Source organism: Delphinapterus leucas, chromosome 8 (assembly GCF_059928025.1).
Source record: "Delphinapterus leucas isolate spDelLeu-1000000601 "Yukka" chromosome 8, BTC_Dleu_Yukka2, whole genome shotgun sequence".
In the NCBI taxonomy this organism is placed as follows: domain Eukaryota; kingdom Metazoa; phylum Chordata; class Mammalia; order Artiodactyla; family Monodontidae; genus Delphinapterus; species Delphinapterus leucas.
Genome location: NC_143136.1, coordinates 19,812,971 through 19,825,556, shown reverse-complemented (window position 1 = coordinate 19,825,556; position 12,586 = coordinate 19,812,971). Strand labels below are relative to the sequence as shown.

The following is a 12,586-nucleotide window of genomic DNA, read 5'->3' as shown; positions in this document are numbered from 1 at the left end:
CCGGAGGCTGAGGTGTGGGCCTGGGCAATTTGCCTGCCCTGCATCTACCTGGTCCTTTCATCTAACTCTTATCTGACCTGGAATAGACAGCTAGCATTTTGCTGGAAGGAGCCGCCCTTGTCAGCTGGGACTGCTATTTCAAACAAGGGGGCAAGTCAGGAGTGAAAAAAGGGTTTCTCAGACACGTATCAGGATGAGGGGAAACTGGGTGTGGGCTGCGCAGGAACTCTCTGTATTATCTTTGCAAATTTTCTGTAAATCGAAAGCCAGCCTAAAATGTAAAGTCTCCTTTAAAATAATAAATAAATACACAAATGAATAAGATGTATCTGGAGGTTGTAGAACCCTATAGCAGGCAAGTGAGGAGAAAAGCAAAACAGAAGAAAATCTGCTGTGTATATACACACTGTGCACATGCTCAAATAAAAGTGGAAGACAAATCCTGGGCCGTTCATTTTAAATCCTCAGTAGGAGAAACAATTGGGGACAGATAAGGACCCCTATGAGACTTAAGGGTGGGGACTAAGGGAGGCTTAGAATTTGCTCCCTTCAAGAGATTTAGGGGGAGAGCTGGAGAGTGGGGCTTCCGTGAACTACGATGAGTTGCCAGTGCCTGTACCAGCCCCTTCTCTCTATTTGTCTCTGTTTCTCCGGCTTGCTCTCAGACTCACCTCCCTTCTCACCTGCTCCCCACCATTTATCCCAGGGCAGTGCCAGAAAGCCACTGGCACTAAGGTGCCCTTAGCCAAGTTGGTTACCGTCCCTGGGCCTCAACACTGGATCTCTAAAATGGGACTCCCATGAGCCCTGCCCACCTCCCAGGACTGAGAAGGTAAGGGAAAATGTTTTGTGTATTACAAAGTTCAGTGTAGACACAGGTGATTAAATGTGCAGAGCCAGTCTGCTCATAGTAGCCCCAAACTGGAGATAACCCAAATGGCAATCAGCAGTGGAATAGATAAATAAATTGGGGTTTATTCACATACTGGAATACAACACAGCAATAAAAAAAGAAGGAACCACTGCAACCCACTAGAACACAGATGAGCCGCCCAGAGATAATGCTGAATGAAATAAGCCAGACACAAAAGTAAACATACTGCATGATTCAATTTATATGAAGTTCATAAACAGGCAAAACTAATCTCTGATGGTATAAGTAAGACTAGCAATTACCTCTGGGGGATATTGGTTGGAGGGGAGCATAAAGGCTGCTTCTGGGGTGCCAGAAATGTTCTAGATCTTGATCTGGTTCATATATATGTACAAATTTATCAATTTGTATACTTGATGGTATGTGAGTTATACCCCAACTAGACAATGTAAATGCCTAGATTTATTATTTGGAGCATCTTTTTTTTTTTTTTTTGGCCACACCAATGCGGCTTTCAGGATCTTAGTTCCTTGACCAGGGACTGAACCCGGGCCCACGGCAGTGAAAGCGCCAAGTCCTAACCACTGAACTGCCAGGGAATTCCCTATATGGAGCATCTTTGTGTTAGGAGGTAGGAGAACTTTTTGAAGGAGAATTTTTAAATGGTTTTTCTGCTCCTTCTTTCCTGCTCTCATCCACCCCCTCAGCCTCTCCCTATATAGGAACTTCTTGTTTCTCAACATTCCTTTATTCCACTCCTTTACTTCTTCATTGGAACCTCTACTACAGGCCAGGCGCTATTCTAGAAGCTGAGGGCGCAACATACCTCTCAACAGTCCCAAGTGCAATAAACATGTATTTAACATCTGCCCTGAGCTGAGCACTAAGGGCCCTCCTCTCCCAGCACTGAGCATTTTCTCTCAAGCAGGTCCAAGTGGCAAAGAACGAGGCACAGAATATCTGGGCTCCTTTCTAGTTTCACCTATGGTTCCAAGAAAGAAGATGCCTACTATGTGTCAACGTGCATTTAATCCTCTATAACCCAGCTCACACAGCTGGAAGGCAGCAGGGTAGAGTTCAAACCCAGGTATGTCTGATTCCTATGTCCCTGCCCTTCCCACCGCTCTCGAGACCTCCCGAGAGCCAGATCAGTTTTGCTCTCTCCCTGGAACTCTGTGGTCGTCAGCCTCCAAATGGTCCCAGTGATTCTTGCCTCCAAGTATTCATGTCTTTATAGGCCCCTCCCACACTCAATGGGGCTGACTTGTGTGACTAACAGCATATTGTAGAAATAGTGTTTGTCTTCCAAGGCCAGGCTATAAAAGACATGGGCCTTCTGCCTCGCTCTTTCTTGAATCACTCACTTTGAGGCAGCCAGGCGCCATGTTATGAGGACACTCAAGCAGTCCTATGGAGACGGCTGTGTGTCAAGAAACTGACACCTCCTGCCAAAAGCCAGCCCCAACTCGTTAGCCACGTGAATGAACCATCTTGGAAGGAGATCCCCCAGCCTGTCAGGCCTTCAGATGACATTAGCCCCACCTGACATCTTGACTGCCACCCCATGAGAGACCCCAGCCCAGAACCGGCCAGCTAAGCCACTCTCAAATTTCTGACGCACAGAAACTGTGTGTTGCCGCTTTAAGCTACTAAATTTGGGGGTAATTTGTTACATCATATTGTGACGTATAAATCATAGAGCCCCGCTCAGAGCCATGGGTTCATGATGCAGCAACAGTCTGGAAGGAGGCATGTTTAGGCATCTAGAACCAGCCACTTACCAGAGGGGCGGCCAGAGCGAGCTGAATTTGAGAGGACTGGAGAGGGTCAATACCAGCAAGAAATCCCCAGTGTGTGGAAAAGAACTGTGAAATAAGAGACCAAGCAAAGCAGAAGTCCTGGCACCCTCTTCCCTAGAAATTTCCCACACTCTTCATCTACCTCAGTAAATAGAAGCACGTGTACCCGGTGACTCTGGCCAAAAACCTGGGAGTCATCCTTGAGCCCATTCTCACTCTCACATCCAACATCCCATCCCATCCACAGCCAGGCTCTGGGCTCTACCCCAGAATGCATCCCAGGCCTGGTCCCTTCTCATCATCTTTCTGGCAAGCGCCATGGACTAAGCCACCAGCGTCTCTCACCTGGGCAACATCAGCGGCCTCCTGGCCCACCTCCCTGCTCCTACACTTCTGCCTGCTCAAGGTCAGAGTGGCCTTCTCCAAGTGGAGATCAGATCATGCCTCTCACGCTTAAAACCCGCCAGTGCTCACTACTCTCCAGCCACACGGCCTTCTTTCAAGCGTGACAAGCTCACCTCACCTCGGGTGCACTGGCTCTTTCCATCTCTCAGATCATCATGTAACATCACTGGAGTCTCCTCTCACACAATACTTCCTTGGAGGAGTTGTCCTGGGCCACTCAGCCTAATCATTCTCTAACCCCCGCTCTAGCTCGATTCCCTCATAACTTGTTTGCCTATTTACTGTCTGTCTCCCCTGGGAGAATGTCAGTCCCATGAGGGCAGAGGCCTTCTCTGTCTTGTTCACCTACAACAGTGTCTGGCATATGGAAAGAGCTCAAAAAACACTGGTTTAATGAATCCCTTCTAGAGGCAGGGGGATGGATGCGATGACCTCCAAGTTGATCTGGTTATAAAATCCAGGGTACAGAGCTCTGCTGTGTGGTCTGGGGCTCATATCACCCTTTCCCAGCAGGAGGAAAAGGCAGGGCGTTAGCAAGATCTGTAGTTTTAGGGGAGAGACTTGCCAGGTGGGTGGAGCTCACACCACCAGTGGGTACCATTTCCTATAGAGGAAGATCCTATCAAAAGCCCCTTTTGTCTGTCTGGCCACTGCCCTGCCAGGCCACCTCTCCCCTCCGGGTTAGCCTCATTGGCTGGGCAGAGCAGGGCTGCAGCAGCCTGGTGTATTCTGAACCCCCAGCGTATGTGAGAACTGCCAAGCAGGGTACACCTCCCAGAAGTCAGCTCTGTCATCTCTCTGCGTCCACACAGGAGGCAGCTGTACAGCAAGGAGCCATCTTCTGTCACACCTCTCAGCCTCTCTGGACCCCCCCTTTCACCCTACTCAGGCCTTCACTGGACATTCATCACCTATCCTCTCTGACTGTATCCACTACCGCAAGAGATGGAAGGCAAAGGGGGAAAAGCAGGTAAGGATCAAGGAATGTCTGCCCCTAGGCAAGAGGGACAAGAAGGAAGCGCAAAGGCCCAGGGACAGAAATGGGTGAGGAATTATACTGTGAGACCTTGGGAAAGTCAATCAACCTTTGGGTGCCTCGGTTTATCTGTAAAACAACGAGATCTTTCGGCCTGTTTTATGCTCTGGTAGAATTAAAAGAATAAAATCAGATAACGCATTGAAGTGTTTTCTAAGGCCTACAGCACTGTACAAATGTCCATTGTTATTAAGAGAAACAGGTGCAGGAAGGGGGGGTTGATTGGGGAGGAGCAAGAACACCGGAAGGTTCTGGGGTTAAAGGTGGAAAAACTCTGCTCTGGATGAAGAGAACAAGGTGGGAGATGCAGGGAGAGGCAGAAACTCACTTCCCACCCAGAGAAGAAAAGGCTGAGGTTGTCAGAAAAGCAGAAGACAACAGAAGGGGCAGAAACTGTCCAGGTGGCAGAAACAAGCCAGGCCTTTTGCACTTCTGCCGGGACAGCCCTCCAACCTGGAGTTTCCAGACGGAGAGACCCCTACCCTACCCCACAGCAAGGCTGCATACTCTGCTTGAGCAAGGCCACTCAGGGGAAGTGGATCCCCTCTCAGAGAGGCCTGCTCCATCAGCACCTTTCTCCAACGTAACTCTCCGCCCTCAGAGCTACCAACGGATAATAATCAATTACCTGTTAGGTTTTTGCGCACCTATTGCGTGTCAGGCACTGTGCTGGGCACGTCACACACATTATCCCATCTCAGCCTCATAATAACCTTTTCCTACTCCCATATCCTTGAGAATGAAATAGAGGCTCAGAGAGGTTACATGACTTGCCCAAGGTCACCCAGTTAATAAGAAGCAGAGCATGAGATGCACCAGACACTGGGCCTCAACTCCTCAAAGCTCCTTTTTGAAGCATCCTCCCCCTTCCTTCCATTCACTGAACTCCTTCCTGAAAGATTAAGTGCGAACAGCAGAGGCAGGGGTTAGAGGGCAGGGAGGATATTAACAATAATGGGGACAGTGCGTAGACTGGCTGCACATGAAAGGTTGAGGCAGAGCACTTCCACCTCCAGAAAGTTGAGCACATCTGACGGAACAATTTCCTTCCCAAGTCATCCATCAAAATCCAACCTGGTGTCATCCCCACCCCCACCCCCATTACTCCAAGGCTGCCACCAGGTGATCACTCTTCTGCCAAAGCATGAGAGGATGCGGCAAGGGACCAGCCAACCTGGCCAACCAGGACCCAGCAATTCCTCTGGTCTTTCTTTCCTCCTGTTTTCCTCTCCCACTAAGACAAGCCAGGAAACACAGATGGGGAAACTGAGCACCGAAGTGAGATCCCGCCAATGAAGAGAGTGGGACAGTCGCTCAAGGAGGTTCCAGACCCAGCGCGACCCTGACCTCTGACCTTTTTCCACCTCACCCCCATTCCCCCTACCTATCCCCTTCTCCGCCCTCGGGGTCCTATGGCTGTGGCACTATCCCGCGTTTTTCTAGGCTGGCCAAATCCGGCCAACTAGAGCTCTGCGCGGCCCAAGGGGGAATTGAAATGCATCCCTCTCCGCCTTCATATATCCACTCCCCTTGAGAACTAGGTGGAAATACCTTCAAAGGCCCTTCTCCAGGAGCTCGATCCCCGCCAGTCACCCCCAATAGCCGCCGAGCCTGCGCATCGCGCCCCCATCCCCCTCGCCGCTCCCCGCCCCCGGCCCTCGCCTTCACCTTGACCTGAGCCAGCTCCGGGGCCCAGAAGCTTTGCATAAACAAAGAGAGAAGGAGGGGACGATCAGGGCACCGCCCCCGGCCCGCCGGCGCCCCCGCTCCAGTCCCGTGACCCCTAGCCCGTCCCGTCCTCAAGCCCCCCGCGGGGCCAGCGGCCCGCAGCCCCTTACCTTGGCCTGGCATTTCCGATGACAGGAGAAGCTGCAGACTGCAAGAGGGCGAGACACAGAAAGAAAGTTTAGCCGCGAGGTATGATATGGAAACTCCGACGAAATCTCCTCCCACCCCCGCCCGCAATCCGCGCTCGGGAGGGAAGGAGGGACGGAGGGAAGGAGGGACGGAGAGAGGAGGGGGCGGGGGGCTGCCGCAGCTCCCCGGGGCCTAAGGGACGAGAACGCCCGGGACTGCGAACCCGCGGGCCGAGGAGGCGCCTAGACCACGTTGCCAGAGCCCCTCGGGCGGCCGCGGGAAGTTGGGAGGAGCGAGGGGAGAGGAGTGGAACCGACTCCGCCGCTGGATCCTTGCAGAGGGCAGAGGTGGCCCGGACCCAGGGTCCTTGTCAGCCGAGCTAGGAATAAGGGGACCTTCTCCCCTTACACGCCCTGCAGGCAGTTGGCACCCGGGAACCACGATCACACTCACTCCCCCCAGGAGAGACACACACACCCAATTCATGGTCCAGGAGAGGCCCGCGCGCGCACACACACACACAGACACAAATAACCACTTACACCCATACACTCAGCCATACGTGCACACAGAGCCAGCCTTGCACACCCACTCACAAGCTCAAGGAGAAACCTCTGACTGGGGGCTGGGGGGGGGGAAGTCGCACACACAATTTCATGGGAGATCCTCGGAGTACAGCCTGTACACAGACGTGTGGGCAGATTCACAAACTTTGTGTTGAAACACACGTGAGTTGAAACACACACACACACACACACACACACACACACACACACACAACTTGCTCTGCCCTCCCACTACCAGAAGCTGGAATCAAATTTCCTGTGGGGTTCCCTCAGCCTGGAATGTCCCAGCCTGCCCACCCTAACCCCAGGGCCCTCCACCCAGGATTTGGTGAGCCCCTCTCACCAGGTCCCGAAGGTGGGTGAGGGGTCTCCTGAGCTGAGTTCCTGCGCTGACTTGGGCTGCGGAGGCAGGTGGGTCAGGGGCGCTGGTTAGGGAACAGGGAGCCACCCTGACGGCGAATCCTCACAGCCCCGGACCACAGTCGGCTGCCCTGCCTCCTGGATCTACAGTTACCCAACCCCTTTCCAACCACAAGCCAACCAGATCCCCAGCAGAACGCAGAAGGGAGACTGAGGCACAGCTGAAGGCCCAGAGCCGCCAAAAGAGGCTCCAAGGCACCCCAAACGAAGGCTTCTGCTTTGTCGGTGGGAGTAGGGGTGGGGGGAAGCTGGGAGGCACACCGGGTGGAGTCTGGGATGTGACCTTGGCCGGCCCTTGTTCTCCCAGCACCTAGTTCTGGCCCCAGCGCAGCCTGTGGTTCAGCCAGTGATGCGCAAGGCTTTCCTGACCCCACCAGCCGCACGGCCCGGGGACTTCTCCGCCCCCAGCCACCCACGTCAAGTCAGACCCATCCATCAAGCCTTTCTGCTTCTCCCTGTGCCCCACCCCCCCCAACCCCAGGCAACGCCCCTGCAGAGGGTGTTTCCACTCTGACGCCGGCAGCCTGCCTAGCCCCACCCCCATGCCTTCTTTTCTGGCCTAGGAATGTGGAATTGAGAAAGCCTCTGGCCATGTGGCCTGAGCTTTGAAGGCCCTTCCAGTCAGGCAGGCGCCCCACTGGGCCACTGCCTCCAAACCAAGGGACCTTTCCTCTTCCTCTGCTAATCAAATGCCAGGTCTTCAAGAATGAGGCCTAGGCCCCTTCTCTGGAGGCCTCTCTCACTCTTCCCTCCTCCTTGAAGGTATCACCAGAGAGTGCCATTTCCTGCACCATCTTGGTTCCTACACTGTGGGCTCCTTCAAGGAAGGGACCTCCTGGCTCTCTCTCTCTCTCTCTCTCTCTCTCTCTCTCTCTCTCTCTCACAAACACACACACACACACACACACACACGAGAGAGATACAGTGCCTGGTACGTAGTAGAGGCTTAATAAATGTTTGCTGAGTTGACCTGAAGATCTCCCCTGGAGTTTATGTGCACCCCCATTTAATCATCCCCCCCACTCAGTCTTTTCCTGAACCATAACCCTCCCCACAGCGTCTCATAGTCAATCAATAAGGCACCCCTAAGTGTTCACTCCAGGCCTCCCAACCCCACTCTAGACACTGGGAGCACAGTGAGAGCCAGGACTCCATCTTTCTTCGGCATCAGACTTCATACTCCTGACGTTCACAGAGTGCATCAAAACTTTCCTACCTCAGGGCCTTTGCACTTGCTGTTCTGGCTGTCTGGAAAGCTCTCCCTCACTCCATCTCTCCATTGTTCACCAAGCCACATCCTTCTTCTACTTCTAGAATCCACTGAGAGCCATCTCTTCAAAGAGGCTTTCCCTGACCACCCAAATTACAGTAGGCTCCCCATTATTCTTTCTCAGCAGCACCCTGATAAAATCCTCTTAGCACAGCTCACAGTCTGAACTCATCTGGGGTAATTCCTGCTCACTTATATATAGTATATCTCCCCACACCAGACGGATGACGGCAGGGAACATGCCTGTCTCATTCACACTGTATCCCCAGCAGCTAGAACAGTGTCTGCTCCAAGCGCACAGCACCAAACAGCACCTCTGTGCAAATTAGAAGAAGTCCCAACCTCTGGGCAGACCAGCCCACTGGACACTGACTATAGTGTCTTTGTGGGAATGGCAAGAAGATGCTCCTCCTCCAGGAGGACCCAGCCCTGTACGTGGATGCATGGCTTGGTGAGCAAAATGTGGACCGATTCCAGTGCTCTCTCAGGCAGGCACTCTTGGCAGTGAATGGCCTGCAGGGCAGGCCTGCCTGTCACACAGTGGACAGACACTCAATAAATGCCCTTGAATGGAGGGCAGATGGGGAAATCATTGGGCAATTGCAGTACAATGCGCTGAGTTCTCCCTACGTGCTGGAATGCAGAGAGCTTGTCCTTGAAAGCTCTGGAGTGGGGAGCAAAGGAATATACCTCCCTCAGCCCCCAGCCCCCAGCTCAAAAGACAAAAGTTCAGCAAACTGAATTCAAGTGGCAGGTTCCAAGCAGCGCAGGCATTGTCAAGCCCCCACAAATGAATTTTTGCACCTTCAGAAGCACCTGCTCCCAACCCCAGGGAAACCCTCTTGCCCTGAGTCCCCTCCAGGGAAGGCTCCTTTACAATCTCAGTCACCTGTCTCAGGTATTCTCCCATAGGGCAGTATTTCCTTCTCTCTAACCTGCATCCCTCCTGCTGTAATTTGAAATATGCCGTTTAGCTGGCTTCTCACTTTTCTCAGACCAATGGCACGTTCAAATGTGTCACAGAAAGGTAAACTGCGGCAGCCAGCCTCCAAGGCGGCCCCCAGTGTGTCTCGCCTCCTGGTATGCTCACCCTTCTGCAGTCCCCTCCCACAGTGAACTGGTTTATATACCAATTGGATATTATAGAAAAGATGGTATATGACTTCTGAAGCTAAGTCATCAAAGGCACTGGTGGCTTCAGCCTTTGTCTCCTGGATCACTCAGTCTAGGGGAAGCCAGTTACCATGTCATGAGGACACTCAAGCAGCCCAATACAGAGGGCCATGTAATGAACAACTGAGGCCTCCTGCCATCAGCCAGCATAAAGTTCACTGGCGCACAACTGAACCACCTTGGAAGCGTATCTTCCACCCCTGTCAGGCCTTCAGATGACTACAGCCCCAGCTACCTTGACTGCAACTTCATGAGACACCCAGAGTCCGAACCACCCAGTTACGTGGATGAATCCCCACTCATAAATCCCTGACCCACAGAAACTATGTGAGAGAATAATTCTGTACTTGTTTTAGACTGCTAAGTTTTAGAGTAATTTGTTATGCAGCTACAGCTAACTAATACAGAAACCAGAGCACAGGATCCCTCAGAAAGCAAGAGGCCGAAGGCTGATGCTGCGAACAAAGACAAGAGGCCCTTCCCTGGGTCCTTCCTTGCTCCCTGGGTACCTGCATATTCCTCTCTGTAACTCCTTCTTCCCTTTCCTTACCCTACCAAGCAATTAGTCATCCAAAGAGGCTGCTGAATCCCAACCTTCCTCCCACACCACTGCACCAGTTCAGACCAGTTATCCTTCCCTGGGCCCCATCTCCCCACCAGCCTTGTCTCCTTTCAATCCACAGAGTCACAGGCCATTCTCAAGTACAAACTGATCACATTGTACCCCTGCTTATTAGACCCTCTGTCTAGCTCCTCAACACACTTATAAGGCCCTACATGGCCTAGTCTTGCCTCTACCTCCAGCCACTGCCGCTAAAGAGATCTGTTCCTGCCCCACCAAACTCCCCACACAGACTTCGAGTCTACAAGGTTCAGGTCTGGAATGGTGAGCTCATATACATCCTTCAAGGCCCAGTTCAAAATGTCCCTCCCTGGATAATTCAAAGATGGTCCCTCTCTCCTCTGTGCTCCAAGAATCCTCAGCCCACAACCCTTGGAAAGTGCTTGTCACCTTGGAGGACTAAGTATTCCTCTATTATTGGTTCTCCCCCACATTCAACTGCTTTAAGACAGAAAGGGAGGTCCTGTTCAATTTTTCAGCTTTGCACCCTGCCCCATCCCCTAGCACTGGGTCTGGCATAGATGGGCTCAATAAATGTATAGTAAATTTCAAACTGGAAGGATTCTCCCCAGCCTAAACCCCTGGGACCAGGACTGACACTCTGGGGCAACAGAAAAGACACAAGTGAGGGTCGGGGAGCCTCGCTCTTCAGCTCCACCCCCTGCTGGGAGAAGGCAGGTGGGGACCATAGTCAGTCTTCCCAAGTGCTTCAGGACAAACACCACCTATGATCAAGCCTAGTGGGAGCACTAAAGGAGTTAACTGATCCTTCATCCATTCGTCCATGGGTCCTGCTCTCCACCTACCCACTTACCTACCTGGCTTCATGTACACTGGCTCTCAGCTCAGATGCAGGTCACACACCAGCTCTGTGATCTGGGGCAAGTTACTTAACCACTCTGAGCCTTCATCCCTTCATCTCGAAAATGGGGGTAATAATAGCATCTACATCACACAGTTGTGAGAATAAAGTGAGTTAATATACGTGGCCAGCCCAGAGTATATTCTGTAGAAGGATTAGCTATATCAGCCGCATCTCCATCACCTTCGTGACTGTTATTATATGGAAGAGCCCCGAGTCAGAAGAGCTGGCTTCTAGTCCTGACTGCTATCAGAGCTGTGTGACCTGAAGCAAGTCACTCCCCTCTCTGAGTCTCAGACTCCTGCTCAGAAAATAAGGCAGCCAACTGGCAGCCTCCAGGGTAGATTGGGCCTGCACGCTTGTCTTCATTAACCGGCTCAGTGTTTAAATCACAAAGGCAAGAATTCTTCTCTTAGTTGGAGTGCCTTCCAGCAGAGCAGCTCTCTCCGGATCCCTGGGGCCCCCACCAGGGCCTGCTGTCCACACTCACTTGCCTGCTTTCCTCTGAAGCCCTTGCATTTCCGACCCCTGGAACAGATGGTCTGCAAGCTGTCTTCCAGCTGTGAGAGTGTGTGTATAACCCCAGCCAGTCTCTCCATCATAGTCACCACCTACCACTTCCTCCCCACAACCAACAAAGGGGGGAACCCAGGTTCCCACCCTGAAAACATCCCAAACGCTGTTGAGGAAACACCCGGTTGACAGGGATGCCCACTCCACAGGGTACCATTTCTCGTTGCGGGGGAACGAGGGCAGGAAAACTCCAGCCTCCCCCTCCTGGCATCCCTCAGATGCCTGAGTCCTCCCTGGACACACATCTCATGATCCACCCCACCTGAGAAGACCATGGCCTTCGCTAGCTCCCACGGAAGGCTAGTGACCCTGCAAGATGAAGCCCCCTGGGGAGGGACCCTGTCAAACCAAAACTCCATGGAGCCCAGGAGCCCCACCTCAGCCCACGGGTGTCAACACTGCCCCCACACAGCAGGGCCAGGCCAGCGGCCTGAGATGGAGGAGAAAGCACCATAGAGGGGAGGGGTCTGTAGGTTACCTGTAGGGGTGGGGCACTGCACCCCAACCCCAGCCCTTGGCCTACTCCTGCCTTGCTGGGCTGCCTGGACTCTCTCCTGGGGTGGCTTCCTGCCTCTCGGGAACACAGGAAGCCACATTGTTGGGACCTAAATGGCCTTTTCCTCCTGGCCTCGGGTCGGAAAATGAGCGCATAGCCTCGGTGTGCACCTGACCCCGGCGATAACTGCCTGCATGCGTGGCCGGCCTCCGCTCCTTCCCCAGCTGGCAGAGACCTGCTCAGCCGCCCACCTGCCCACCAGGCCTCGCCGCCCTTCCCTGCCTTGCTTACTTCCGTAGCCTGGCCTGGAGGTATATGATGGTTTATATTAGGTGCCAACTTGGCTAGTCCATGGTACCCAGAGATTTGTTTAACATTCTTCTAGATGTTTCTGTGAATGGTTTGTTTTTTGGATGTTTTTTGGACGAGATGAACATTTAAATCAGTAGATTCTGAGTAAAGCACATTCCCTCCCATATGTGGGTGGGCCTCGTCCAATCCGTTGAAGGCCTGAACAACAAAGACTGATCTCCCCAAGCAAGAAGGCATTCTGCCAGCTTTTGAACTTGAACTGCAACTCCTCCCTGGGTCTCCCACCTGACCATCTGCCCTGCAGATTTTGGACTTGCCAAG

General features: G+C 52.8%; 1 protein-coding gene across 6 annotated transcripts in view; it reads right to left on the bottom strand.

The window, feature by feature from the left end:
• Nucleotides 1-12,586, bottom strand: part of TNS1 (tensin 1) — a 238,877-nt gene that overhangs the window by 169,386 nt on the left and 56,905 nt on the right. For all 6 annotated transcript variants that reach the window (XM_089916383.1, XM_089916382.1, XM_089916375.1 and 3 more), the window contains exon 3: nt 5,953-5,990. In XM_089916383.1, the coding sequence (XP_089772509.1) occupies nt 5,953-5,990 (38 nt within the window). The remainder of the gene's footprint in view (nt 1-5,952; nt 5,991-12,586) is intronic.